The sequence below is a fragment of the Falco biarmicus genome, chromosome Z (assembly GCF_023638135.1).
Source record: "Falco biarmicus isolate bFalBia1 chromosome Z, bFalBia1.pri, whole genome shotgun sequence".
NCBI lineage: Eukaryota > Metazoa > Chordata > Aves > Falconiformes > Falconidae > Falco > Falco biarmicus.
In genome coordinates, this window is record NC_079311.1 from 72,228,772 (window position 1) to 72,242,873 (window position 14,102).

A 14,102-nucleotide genomic window follows, 5' to 3' on the forward strand; every position below is an offset into this window, starting at 1 on the left:
CTTCAAGAGCTAAGTCTTTTACCTCTAGCTTCCAGAATTCATTTTCTCATAAATATGTCAAAATCAAAGATGCGTATTTGTCATTCTCATGAGTTTTGTGACAAAACTTTTGATTATTAGTTTGCATTGTTATAAATTGCCATTTTTCCTACCAATATATTTCCAACTGTTAAATAAAGAGGTCTCTTTTGGCTAGTGAAAATACTTTCATGAGCTCTGGAATTTCTTTCCTTTTTCATCTCCTTGAATTAGAAAAAATTAGACTGAAAGTATCTTAAATGTATCATTCTTCTTTTCTCCTTTGCAATGGCAAAAGCCGTTAGTTTTCTATGCTTTGCCATAGCAAATCACTGCTTTTCTTAATTAAGAAAAGAGTGCTACCTTAAACAGTTCCCTTATGGAATGGGCAAATCAATTTAAAAATCTCAATATGCCCCTAAATGTCTGCTTTGAAAACCCATCTTTCGCCACCTAATGCTTTTCCAAAGAGAAATGTGCATTCTGAATATTTTGTCTGGGCTTAAAAAGCCCTGCAGCCCTGTCCTGATTAAATTCTCTTGAACACAAAGAATACTAATTATCACCAGTAAAATATTTGTAATATATCTCAGGATGCTAGATACTCTACTAAAGCAATGGGATGCTGGTGTCAAGGTTATTCAGGAACTTTGAATTTTTATTCCTTTAGGCCTGCCAACGAAAGACAAACATTAAATCTAGGAGCTGTAGTATTATCAGTAGTTATCTGGAGAATGTTTTGCACTTCAAAAGTATTTGAGTGAAATAGAGTACTTCTGACTAAGATGGGAAACTTAAATATCAGCATCTCTCAAAACTGACCTAATTTTCTGATATTCCCCACACATGAATAGTTGTATGCACTCCTTTCACATATTTGCTGTATCCCCCTGAAGGCTTTAAGTCTTTCAGAATTTCAAATCTAACTTGCTTACAGGAGAGTTATGGAAAGTTTCAGATTAAGATGTATCAGAACAAATCTCCATGGAGGCCAAATGCTCTTGAACTTTAAGTGAAATCTGCTGAAATGTTTCAAGATTTGGGCTCTGGTGAGAGGAGACAGCTGAGCTGTTCGAACAGTTGGCTGACACAGAAAAGCCCAGTTCCACTCCCATCCAACCTGTGATAATTTCCCATTGGTGTCAGTTCTAGTTGGATCTCTCAATGACCAATTCTACTTTTTAAAATGGCAGAAAATTACCAAGCAAAAAAAATCAGCCATTTTTGGGTAAAGGCTATGGAGGTGAAGTAGCTCACTGACTGATGAATGCAAGGGAGGGCAAAACATTGAGACTGGAACTACAGAGCCAGGGAAGGAGGGATGCAGTTACCTCTTTAAGTGACAGAGAAATATTAGAGTGGAAATGGAAATTCTCTAGAAGTTCTCACTAAGTTGTTTTTAATTCAGTCCTGACAGGAATGTTAAATTATTGCCTAAGGCTGTGTATTAAACACTTCTATTTTTTTTTCTTTTAAATCTGTATAGGTATGACAATTGTGTTATATGTATATCTTTGTTACTGTTTTTCAGTAGAAAAAAAAATTGGGAAAATTTCCTTAATGCAAATATCTGAAGGGTGCAATTATGCCAGACTTGTGGGCATACAGATTAGACAAACATAAAAAATCAAGCTGTTTAATGAGGATTGGAATTAAAGCCTAATTTCCTAATGAATTTTCTATTAATTTCCTACTTCCACTAGCACTTCGTAACTGACTTTGTCCTGATTCTCCTCTGTTACCCTCAGGTCCTTCTCTCATTCTGTTTGAGTAGGTCAAAAGCGACATGTGAGACGGCTGTTAGACGGCATTAGATGTGTGCTGCCTCGCTGCTGCCTGTTGGAACAGGCCACGAGTGCGGTCATAAACTGCTTTCCTTTCAGTGGCAGCACAGCCACGGTTTGTCTGAAAATCACCCCCCTCATGTCAGATTAGGTTGGAATTGGCCACTGGGCTCAAAAACAAAGACAGGACTGGGAAGAATTTGGGTAGCTACAGGGGAGAAAGCACAATCACATCAAGTTTCTTACCTTTAAAAACTCCATCTAGAAATTATTTTAGCTTGTAATATTCGTATTCTTTCCTTTTTTGGTGCTAATTCTGGAATGCTGTCCCGGCACGAATATGCTTTTAATTCTTTATTAGTTAAACCTCTTTAGGGTTATAGTATAGATTTTAGGACCTCACTTAGCAAAGTCCATTTCCATTTTGGCTACTAGGCTGGTATAGAGAGATGTAGATACTACCTGTTGAGTCACCCTGCTGGTCAGACTTAAGTATTCAGAAATGTTACTAGGGAGTATCATAGTCTTTCTAGACACCCCCCCACCGCCCCACCCTGTGGAGCAGTGGAGAAACAGTTTATTTAGAGTGAGATTCAGAATGAGAATCAGAGCAACAGGAATAGGAGCAATCATTTGCTCTGGGACAGTCACTGGAGATAGCCTTTCTTTCATCATTGCTACATGAGGTTAAGGATAACTCTGTGGATGTATCTGCCTTCTTATGCCTAAAGTTGTCTGTCAAAGGTCATGAGAAGATTCCTGGTGAAGCAAAAGAAATTAAAGAAAACCAAATACATGAAATGCAAAGGGGATGTCTATTGAGGAAAAAGTGCAGGTTGAGCTTTATTCTCATTAGTGCTTTTTCAGATGACACTAAAGGCAAAATACAGGATTGCTTGACAACACAAAACAAATATTCTGTGTGTGGAATGGTGAAAAAGCCAACTGTTTATAAGAAGTGACAGGTTGAAAGACCACCTTCAAGGTGACAAAAAATGTCAAAGGTTTTGAAATAGATAATAGAAATAGGTAATAGTGGAGTTAACTATTACTGCTCTGCAGAGGAACTGTTGATAAGAGATCAGTTTGTGAGCTTTTATGAGATCCCTACTTTCAGGCAGATCTTTGTCTTCATGGGAATCAGTTATCAGCTGTTCACATAGCTTGAAATGACATTTTAATGTCACACTGTGATTCTGCTAATCCTTGTTCTTTTGCAACAGTAAGTAATGCCAGAAATTAGACAAATTAAAACTGCTCATATGATAGATCGTAGGCTTAAGGGTCTCAGAAGAGCTGCTTATGTTTTACTGGAAGTCCACACACCTACACTGATAATCTGTGATGGGCTAGACAACATCACTGAAATCCTGTCTTTCTGAGGATGGTTGGTGCATTTTGTCTCCAGGCAGAGTTATTTTTGCCTGGTAAGATATTAGATGCAAAATACTCTTAATTTTTCCTTAATTTCATGTATAGAGAACAAAAGAGGAACAAGGTAAATATTATTTAGAATGTATTTGAACAATCTATTTTTTCTGCAGTAAAATATAAAAATAATGGCATTTCTGAATTTTTTTACAAGACACAGTGCTAATGAACAACTCAAAAATGAATTTTAATTAAGTTAGCTCATTATGAAATAGACAAAGTAATTACATTGTTGCATAATATAATGAATTAGTTGTTTACATTTCTATTATAATTTTGTTTTCGTTAGTGGTACAAGATACCCACAGTCATTTGACTTGAATATATCACATGACTTTTTAAGAAGCAACATTATAACACGGTAGTAGCACATTCCACTGCTTAACTTGGAGACAAAGTAATTGTATGGGTAACTGCTCTGAAAACTAGTAATTTAAGTCAGTGCTCTGAGATAGTGTAATCAGCACTGTTTGTGCTAAGTCTGTGTGATGGTGTAGTCTTTAGTGAATGGTGATATTAAAAGCAACAAGTTTGGTTAAATGCAAGCCTGAAAAAAATGAAAAGAAATTAAAATAAGGCAGTGATTTCCCATCTTCCTAATTAATTTTTTTTCTTTTCCATATAGACATGTCTGAAAATGTTCTTAATTGTCTGCGGAAGACCTGATGACACAGGTCAAAATATATCTTAACTAGCCAAAATTATCATGAGGATTAGACAGCATATATTAATTAATATTCACGTCTGGATGTGTGATCAACACTTCCAGTCCCCTTGATAAGGATGAGTTCAGGAAAGAATATTTAATTCAAAATATCTCAAAAGAAGTGCAAGTATCAGATGCACCTTTCCAGTTCTTTAAACTTCAGCCGGCATCAAATTCCACTTATTCACAGTAGAATGACCCTTCCCAAATTGTCAGACTGATTCTGTTTCTCTTGTCCCAAGCTCACTTGTATTTCTTTGACTTTTGATATATTCCCAGAGCACAACACAAAGAACAAGCCGTTAAAAAAGCAGATTAACAAGCAGACTGTTTATGACTGCTTAGCTCTAGGCTAGATAGCATATTTTAGTTTAGCAAAGAAAAAAATGAGGAGATAATGACCAGAGCTGAAGGATATAACCAAAGATTTTTTGAGATATCCCTAAACTGGGAGTAAATATAGTGGTATAGAGAAAATTTTGAACAAAGTAACCTAGTTTTAAGTAAGTGTGGAATATTTATCTGCAGTCAGCCTTTTGAGATTCTCGACATCCTGATAAAAACCACAGAAGCCCCCAAATGATCAGTGCATAGTGAAAGCAGCAACATATGTCATATGAAAAGAACGAGCATCAAAAAGTGTGCTGTTTGGATCAATGATCTGCTGTTTCCAGCAATCCCTATCTGCCACTGATATATTTGGAGGAGATCCTGATAGAGACAGGGTGCCAACAGGACTTTGATCTTTCACAGGGACAGTGGGAGTGATGAGTGAAGAGCAGAGTGAAACTAAAGCCCAACTTTTCCCAGATTATTGTTCATGACTTGACCTGCTAGGCAAGGTAACTCTTTGTCCCTTTAGACTTTCCTGACCCATGGGGCTGAATGCCACCAGATAAACTTGAAATGGTTCTGCTCCCTCAGCTGAAAGGTTTGATTGAAAGGATTTCTTTAGCTTTTCTGTGGGCTCTTTCTCTCCTACAGGGACTCCTCCTGGCTTCTGGGCCCCACAATGGGTTGCCTTTTTTTTTGAGAGGAAGGAGCATTTTGTTCCACCACTCTTCTTGTTCCTAGGGAATAAAATGTGCAAAGAAGGAAGAGAAGAAGAAGCAAGAGGAAGAAGCTTTGCCTCATAGACTTGCTGGGAAAAACGAACAAGAAAAGGAATCCAAAGGATCAGGAGACTGAATGAGGAACAGTAGAAAATTTAGGAAGAGCCTTCCTAAATAAGTCCTTGGGTCCAATCTTCCTTCATGACTCTTCTCCCAGCAGCAATCCTGTAAAAGCTTTCCCAGCTCCATCTAGAAGCCCTCCTCATGTTGGTTACCCTCTCCATATAGCTCCATTTCATTTTGCATGAAAGCAATTCCATATCCAGAAAGCTAGTTTTACCTTGCTGAAATGAATTATGCAAAGGAAAGTACAAATTTCCATGCTTTGGTGTTACAAAAGTTGAGTGATGGTTGACCTTTTGAGGTTAAAAACTTGGGAAATTATAGTTGGTCCTGTGTGGAGCTGCTTTGGTGTTTTGATGCTTGCTATTGATGGGGAAGTAACAGGTTCAAAACCCGCTGTGGGTACCAACACAGTCATTAGGGGACCTGTCTGCTGGCTGTGGTGAGAAAGAAACAAGAACCTTCCAGTGGGTTTCAGTGCAGGTCTGTCAGGAAAGAAACCTGCCTAGGGATGCTACAAGACAGATATGTGCACCTTAAATATCAAAAGATGTGATTTGAATGTGTAATGTATATGCCAGTGATGGTTTCCAGGTGTGCAAAGCTGTGTGGGGGTCAGTATTACACCCTTCAGTGTGTGACTATGAGTGTTTTGTGTTTTGGCCAGCAAACAGTGTTACAGAACCAGATCAGTGCCAGATGGATCATCCATCTTCATAAATCTTCTAAGAAACATATGAAAAACCTGATGTGAACTTTTGAAAATAAAGTTATGGAGTTAGATGGACAAAGTCATCTGGATACCTATGAATCTTACATATACTTGTTTCTCCTGTCTGCTACAATAAAATAACTTATACCTAAAAATCTAGATTTTGGTACCTGATTCAAAAGGTAATAGTATCAGTATGACAGATTCAAAATCCTGGTGCTTCAGTAAGCATAGCTGCTGCTGAAAGTGAGAAAAAACTTTCACTGAACATTTCCATTTTTTGGAACCATTTTTTGGAAATCCCTTTAAGCTGTAAAGCACATGAGAAATACAATATACTTAGTGTAAACAGAATCTGCAGGAGATCTTTGATTAAGAACATAGATTTAGGACTGCCAGTCACAGAGTCAAGTTTCCTGTTGCTGTAGGATATTTTATTGAAAGAATTCTTCAAGCTGTATCTTAAAACTGATGAGGTAGTTTGCTACCACAACTCCTAACTGCAGATTTTTCCAGGACCTCATGTAGGTAATGAAGATTAAAACCTTTACTAATTCCCACTTTAAATTCAGTCATAGTGATACCCACTTCTTACTGTATAAACGTTTTTCTTCATCTTATACAGCTCTGTTCCCACTTTGGTTTCTGTACCCGAATACTTTTAAATCAAGCTTCTTTTTGCTTTGTATGCTGTGTTCTTTTGATAATACCAGCAACTCCTGTCTCCATTGTAATTTTGCATGAATGTTACTGTGTAATGAGCTGAACATACTCAGTATTCCAGCCACATTCCTCTGGCTTTGTTTCTTTTGTTGTAGTTATGTCACCTAATATATCCTAGAGCTGAATTTGAAGGGGTTTAAATTTTGTTTTTCTTTCCATTGATGGCTTCCCATTTCAAAGCAGGAATTACTGTTTATTTCTAAATGTTTTATTCACATGTGATGAAGAGCTATGAGGAGATAACCATAAGATAACCATCTTATGGCCATATCATTCATAAAAGTACCAATTAAGGTACACTCATTCTTTCAGTCCTTCTATTGCTATCTCTACAAATTTACAGTTCTTACAGTAATCTTATCCCCTGCTCAACTATTTCACTTCCCTCATATTAAACCCTTTGTTTTACGGAAGTCCAAAGAGATTTGATCATTGTGCTTCCGTGGTACACACACACCAAAAAACGGAACCCACAAAGCCCCACAAAACCGCCAAACCAAGCAAGAGAAATCTTCTGGAAGAAAGGTGGAAGAATATTCTGGTACTATCTAGGTTTCAGAAACCCATGTTATTCTTCACCTTGTTGGTTCTTTTGTTGTGGGTTTTTGTTTTTTTTTTTAATGTGTTTTTCATTTTTATTTGTTATGAAGCCTTTACTCTTTCCTTCAAGGTACTTACATCCTTCAGTACAACTGAACTCAAGCTAATATGTTACTAACCACTTAAATAAATTCCCAAATCTTGTTGAAATTGCAATTTGAAAGGCACTATGATTGCTTTCACCAGTTACAGATAATAACTTCCCAATTTGAGACATTTATTAAAAAAACTTGTGGCCAGATCTGTAACTTTATGCCCTAATTCTTTCATTATTTTGAGATATAGATTGTGTAATTCCCTGACTTCATTACATTATATTCTTTGACTTTTGTTTCTGGTTTAGATACAGACTTTTGTATTTCCATACTGTTATTCTGCGTCCCTGTCCTAAGTTCATCATCATACTTACTGAAAACAGAGGCACAGCATTTGTTGATTTTGGATCTGGGTGTAGTTTATCTTTAATGTTGACCAAATCTTTAATCTAGAAAGCCACAGTTTTTATTACTCTCTATTTATATAACTAAAGAAAATGTTACTGTTTCTTTTCAATTCTTCCACAAGACACAACTCAGCTGCACTTTGGTTAAGTTTCTACTTTATTCTCTGGCTTCTTGACCTCCATATTTCAGCCTTTTTTTTATTTTATCGCTGCAGCAATAACTGGTAAAGAATATCAGTTCAAGACTGTCTGTAGAGTCAATATGAAGCAATTAGATTATGGAAATACATATTATAGGTTTCATTGAATCTATAATGTTCTCCTTTTAAAAAAAGAATGTAACTAGTTACTATTATTTTCTCCATAGAACAGTTAAGGTTAAGACTAGGCTAATGATAGAGGAGTTTGGGAAGCAAAATAGAAGAGCATTCCTATGTACCCCTACCATAGGTCACAGAAAGTCCTCTAGTTTGATTATTTATTGATGCCCACAAAATCATTTCCTCTGTTTCAAACCTATGCATGTTTTGAGCATGACATTCCTGAACATCCTCCAGCCTTTGTGCAGATGAGGCGTATCTCAGTATATCTCCATTTAACATAATACTGGTTGTGAAAAGTAAATTCTGTATTGACTTGAATGAAGCTTCCTGTAGACTTATGAATTTGACATTTTGAAAACCTCTTTTGTTTATTTGCTGTGCCAGGTGTGTTTTCTTCACTTTTTGTAGCACATACCAAGACAATATGATTGAAAGGAAAGCACAGATTTGGCTGGTTTAATTTGAGGGGCTTTTGACAGTTGGCAGCATACATAAGATTTGTTACTGCTGTAAGTACGTGATATTCCTAAAAAAAAATGCTATTTCATTTCAGTTTCTTACTTTGTTATGATCTGGTTGGAAATAACAAAAAATTTTTACCTGTTTAAAGCAAGCTTCCACCAGATTTGGAGGGAACATGTTTCTGTGAAAAAGAAACAAAATAACATGAGATGTAATCAGACTGTAGTGATATCCCAAGTAGGGGCACAGCTAATAAAAGAATTGACCAGCTCATTTTCAAAGGAATCCTAAGACAAATATGTAATTATGTATACAGTGAGTAGAGCTTTGCATATAGCATTGGCCTGGTTAGTGGGTTGGATAGATCCTAGCAATTGCAATCTGTGTATCCAATATTGTATAGAGATCCGATTATGGAGCAGAATATTAGCTAAGTTACCAAATGAACAAAGCTCTGTGGGTCAGTGTTGACTTTTAGTTTTGTATTTATTGATGCTTTCTGAATCCAGATTAATAAAAAGGTTATCAATATTTAATGTATTTCTACTTCTCAGTTTCTGCAGGCATGTAGCTTAGTACAACATGACACTTATCACTCAATTTAGAGTCTTGTCATGATTAAGAGATAAACGTTTCTGAACTCTGAGTATTCTTTAATAATAACACATAGACATATAATTATATATGTCTCTCTATATTTGTTACAGATGGGGGTTTGTTTCTTTGCTTTCCAAAATGGTGACATTTCTGAGGGAATTAGAAGCAGCCTAACTGAATAAATCTTGAGGAATCTGAGTGCAAACCTCTTCATGGGTCTTTCTGAAGTCCCCCTTCCTGGCAGCATGACTCTTGGAGGCCTTTCTCCATGTCTCTGGTTTCTCCAAATGGGTTAGTGGAACACAAAATTTTGGTGGCTTTACCTGTGGAAAAGCTCCCGAGTTCAAAACCTCAGCTTCCCTACTCCCTGGAATACATCTGTGACATATTAGCTCTATAAAAGAGGCATTGCAGAGTCTCTGAGCAAGGAGAAAACAAGATTTTATATCTGTGCCCCTCTATTTCAAGCATTTTACTTGCCTGTTCCTTGGATTTATTTCCCATCCATACAATTTAACACGTTGAGTAGATGCACCCAGATTGGTAGCTACAATTCAAAATTAAGATGAATAGCTAAATCAGGAATTCAAGTGAAGTAAGAAAACTGTAAAAGGTTGGAAGTAAAGGAAAGCAGAGGATTTTGGTAATAAGGACTGTGCTTTGGAAGGAGGGGAGAAGACCCATGCAGATAGCAGAAGAGAAGTCTTTCTTTTGTGTATGAAAGAAAGAATCTTTCTTTGAATATTAAAAGTAGTTTCTTCCCTTGCAAGAGCTTGATTGGAAAATAAATGCATGTATTCTTTTGTAGTGTTATAGTGTTTAGAGATATTGGTATCACATAGTTGAAAGAAATTTAGCTAGTTTATGCAGTCGCTGTCTAAAATTTCTACTTTGTTTTCACGTGAATCTAAATATTATTGTCGTTGCTATTGGTACAGAAAATGTGCAATGTCATAGCCATACCTGATTAAATCAAGAAAGGCATCTGCTGCTGTCACTTGCACAATTTTGCCTTCTCTGTGCATGTTTTCTTTAGTACCTTTCCCAGGGTGGATGATGACCACAATGATTATACCAATCAGTACAGCAATGATGGTAGTACTCATGTAGTAGACTACTGCTCGGATTCCCATCTTCCCTGATGCTTTACTATCCAGGGCAGCAATTCCTAGTAAATTTAAGCACAAGGATATTCACCTCATACAGTTGTGAGTAAAGAGTGTAAACTCAGCATGATGAAAACAGTTTTGTGGGAAGAGTTTTGATGACTAGTACATTTAAAGCTACCCAAGGTAAGTTGGCCCTCTTTTGCAGCTCATAGTGCCGCTGTTTTCCCATCCCGCCCCTAATGCTTGTTATAATTTTCTATTAGAAGACTTACAGCTTTCTGCGCTTTGTTAACACTTCGTTAAAAGCAGGAATTATTGGTCTGATGCAGCGTGGCACTGTCCATATTCCAGTGAGCCAATTCATGGTTTTTGATTAGCATAGTTAGCATAGTCTGAAAAATGTGCCTTAGAAATGTGCTGCAGCTAATTTGTAATAGTAAGAAAGAAAACACAGTACTCTCAGGTAATGTTGATAATATTTACTTGATATTGTTGATAATATTTAGTTCATGTGTATGAAGTTTTCTTCATACCCTAATGGAATGACCTCAGTTTGCCTCTGTTCCAAGCCATGGGAGTTTAAAACAGATTAAATGCTGTTAGCTTGTTTCAGAAAATCCTTACTATTGTATGAATAAGCATTTAGAGTCTTTTGTAAGCTTTGCAAAACCTGCGACATTAATCCTAATTCTTGGCTTGTCTTAATGCATCTGATCTAATGTGAATACTGGGGTGCTCACAATGGCATCTGCTAAAGTGTTCGTTTGTGAGATTGCACCAGGAGGGCTGCGATGTGTTTTTAAAATGAAGGTGCAGTTCTGCCAGGGAAATCTCTGAGTCTCTGAGAAGGAGTGTCTCATGAGGACTGTCAGAAATGGAAATGTTTTTTCTCTTTCCAAGCAGGTCCAGTTAATGGTGTTCTCCTTTAAAAGCTCCTTTGGTGCTTCTCCTTAAAAGTAAAGTCAATAACTTCCCCATACTTCATCTGGAGGGCTACGCCATCTGTCCCAAAACATTGGTGATGCTTCTTGTTGGAACCAAGCTTTCAAAATGCATAATGAAAAAAAAGGTCAGGAATGGGTATCTTTGCTTTATCATCTCCTCCTATGGACCCCTATATAACACTGTCTAATCCAGACTTCTGTGGACTGCCCAGACATTTATTTTAAATGCCATCTTTGAACATACAACATACAATGAAATCTGGCCACCTTCTTCTCTGGGTACTTGTCTCAGAGGAGAAGTGTTTAAAGGACTGCATTAATAGAAATAATACGGAAACATTTGACTAGAATCACGACCTGGCAAAACGAAATGTTTTCTCAAATCATTGTAGATATATTGTACTTCTGCCTGTCTTCTAAAGGAGAAAATATGTGCTACTGGAGTTACAATGAAAATATTCTAGTCACTGATGTAACTGAGATCAAGGCTGTGTTCCAGGCTCTGATCAAATCTGGAAAGTATAAAACCAATCACATGCTTCATACTTACCCTTGCATTTCAGCTGGTGTTTGCCTGTTGTTTTGACAGAAGCCATTAGAGCCAGTAAGATCTGTACCCACAAAATGAATTGCAAAGGGAGATCACTAGATTTGCACCCCGAATTGCTTGATTTTCGTGTGTCATTGTGGTGGAAGAACAAAAGTGTTACAGGCATACTAAGAGACTGAAAATGGAAATCCAACGTTTGAAGCACTTAATCCTTCATTTCTTTGCTCAGCTTTTCCATCTGTAAAGCCTGATGATAATGTTTGTGGTAAGTTTACCTATATGTTTTGAAATTCTGTGAAGAAAATGGTAGATAGTACTAAGTAATAGATAGTTTTCCTATATTTACAAATAGGAGGTAAGTCCTTAGCCCTCTTGTCAGTGGATGAAGGATTGACTTTTTTTTTTTTTTGGCTCCTCAAAATATTGCAAATGCAAAATAATACAAGTAAAATTATGCAATTCATAAAAATATATATTTTTTTAGAATTTCAGATCTGCTGCTGAGTTGCACAATGTTTCTGTCAGACAGAATTTTATTTTCAAACTACCTGTATGCAACTTAAAACAAATTGTAATTTAAAAAGTGAAAAATGAACATAAACATACTAGTCCAGTCAATTTTATCTTTGTATATTTTAATTTGTTTTTAATGTTCTTACTTACTGTTTCTAAAGTAGCAGCAATGGGCTATGTATTTTTTCATTTTAGCCAAGCTAAACTTTTTAAGCTTTAAACTTGGTTACATCCTAAGCATGAAAATGTTAACATAGATAGTTTGGTAAGAAGGTTTGGAAAAGCACAGGTGTTAAATCAGTCAGTTCCCAGTACCCTGCCCTTGTCAGATAATAGATTCAGGGCCAGATGCTGAGCACTGTCAGTCTAGAGGGTTTTGCAGCCGTATGTGCTTACTGCTTTGAGCAAGCAAGTCTTTCTTTGTAATCCACATTGGCCACTAGGTTGGGTCTTCTGCAGTTGGAAAATCACTAGGAGTCAGTGTAGGGCACATTTCACCACTGAAGATCGCTGTGTTGAAGGATTAGAGTTTGTGATCCTGTTTCTTTCTTGGACAGATTCTGGGATTGAGTGGTGAACCATGTGCACGTGGTATGTCAAGGAGCAAGAGTCATGCACTTTGTCTTTATAAGCTGCTTTCCAGCTTGGTTTCCTATTATGCACTCTGGCTGTGAGTACAGGGCCCCTTATTTTAGGTTGCTCAGTCTCATTCCTGCTCTTGCTATCACATAAATGACTTCTCAGCTTGAAAGTAGAGAACAGCAGTTCCTCTCGTCTGGAGCTCTAACTGCTCATGGCATATATAGCAACAAGCATTCAAAGCATAGGGATGACAAGCCTAAGGATGAACAGAAGCTGTATGAAGAGGAAGCATGTTCTCACCTCAGAGAGCCCTTACTGGGAAGCTGCTGGGCAACCTTCCCTCCCACTGAAGTTAGTGGGAACTCAGGGAACTCACAAGAGGGACAGTCGGTACCATCCAGGGCTGAAACTGCAAAAGCTTCCAGCATACCAACAACAAGATTTATCTAAAAAAGTGTTTAAAATCTGTTTTCAAAACATGGGAAAATGAAAGGGGTTGAGGTTGTTTTATTTACACTTTTAAGATGTTGACAAGATTACTTAGCACTGAATGGGGCTCTGGAAGGGTCCTTGACGGAGAAGCAATAAAGTTTGCTCCAAAGCTTTCATGTGTCACAGACTATTGTATCCTCAGTGTGTCCTTTCACAGCCGGCCAGCAAAACTCCCGTTGTCCCACGGGAGATGTATGTGCCGCTTTCATCCTGCTCGCAGCTCTCTCCTCCACATTGCTGCTGGCTCCAGCACCTCTGCCTCCGCTCTTCCCTCCCCTTCCCCAGGGGGCCTGGGAAACTCTGCTGTGCCACCGGTCCCCACGCACAGGGATGCCTTGGAGTTGTCAAGGCAACCTGGAGCAGAGTGCCTGTAATTTTTCGCAGCGTGTGCGCGCACACAACATGAATGGGAATGATTTTTTAAGTGTTGATGGGGAGGGAGGGAGGCAGGGAGGGAGGAAGGGAAGAGAAGAAAGAAGGGGGCAGGCCTAAGTCTGTGGAACTGCAAAGAAACCCAAGCCCTTACCCCTGTCCTCTCCCTTCACCTACTCTTTCCCTCTCTTGAGAAGTAAGTGAGGAATCAGTCACACTGTGGGTGAAATAAAGACATGACAAGGAGTTCTCCAGTGTCAGGGCAAAAAGCAAAGCACTACATTGTTCTTTAACAAAAGTGTTAAGAGAAGAAAGGGAAATATTTTGTGTCATAGGAAAGGCAGCAAGCAAGTGTCATTGCAAGAGGAGGAGAAAGAGAGAAAAGCTGAAAGGAAAGGAGAAAAAATCTGGTTAAGGCAACTTGTTAAAAATTCTGAATTGTTAATCTGATAGTTCTGATCAGTCACCTGGCTTGATCATGTTTCTCTACATGAACTGATGGTGCAGCAACTTTCCTGAATAGCTACTAGACTATGTCTGGTTTTGTGTCATTTATATTCTTTTATA

General features: G+C 37.7%; 1 protein-coding gene across 1 annotated transcript in view; it reads right to left on the reverse strand.

Annotated features, from left to right (window-relative positions):
• The window catches only part of SLC1A3 (solute carrier family 1 member 3), a 68,213-nt gene that overhangs the window by 10,366 nt on the left and 43,745 nt on the right, over positions 1-14,102 (reverse strand). The window contains exons 4-5 of the mRNA XM_056325130.1: positions 9,937-10,141; positions 8,515-8,557 (exon numbers count right to left, since the gene is read on the reverse strand). Coding sequence (XP_056181105.1) covers positions 8,515-8,557; positions 9,937-10,141 — 248 coding nt within the window. The remainder of the gene's footprint in view (positions 1-8,514; positions 8,558-9,936; positions 10,142-14,102) is intronic.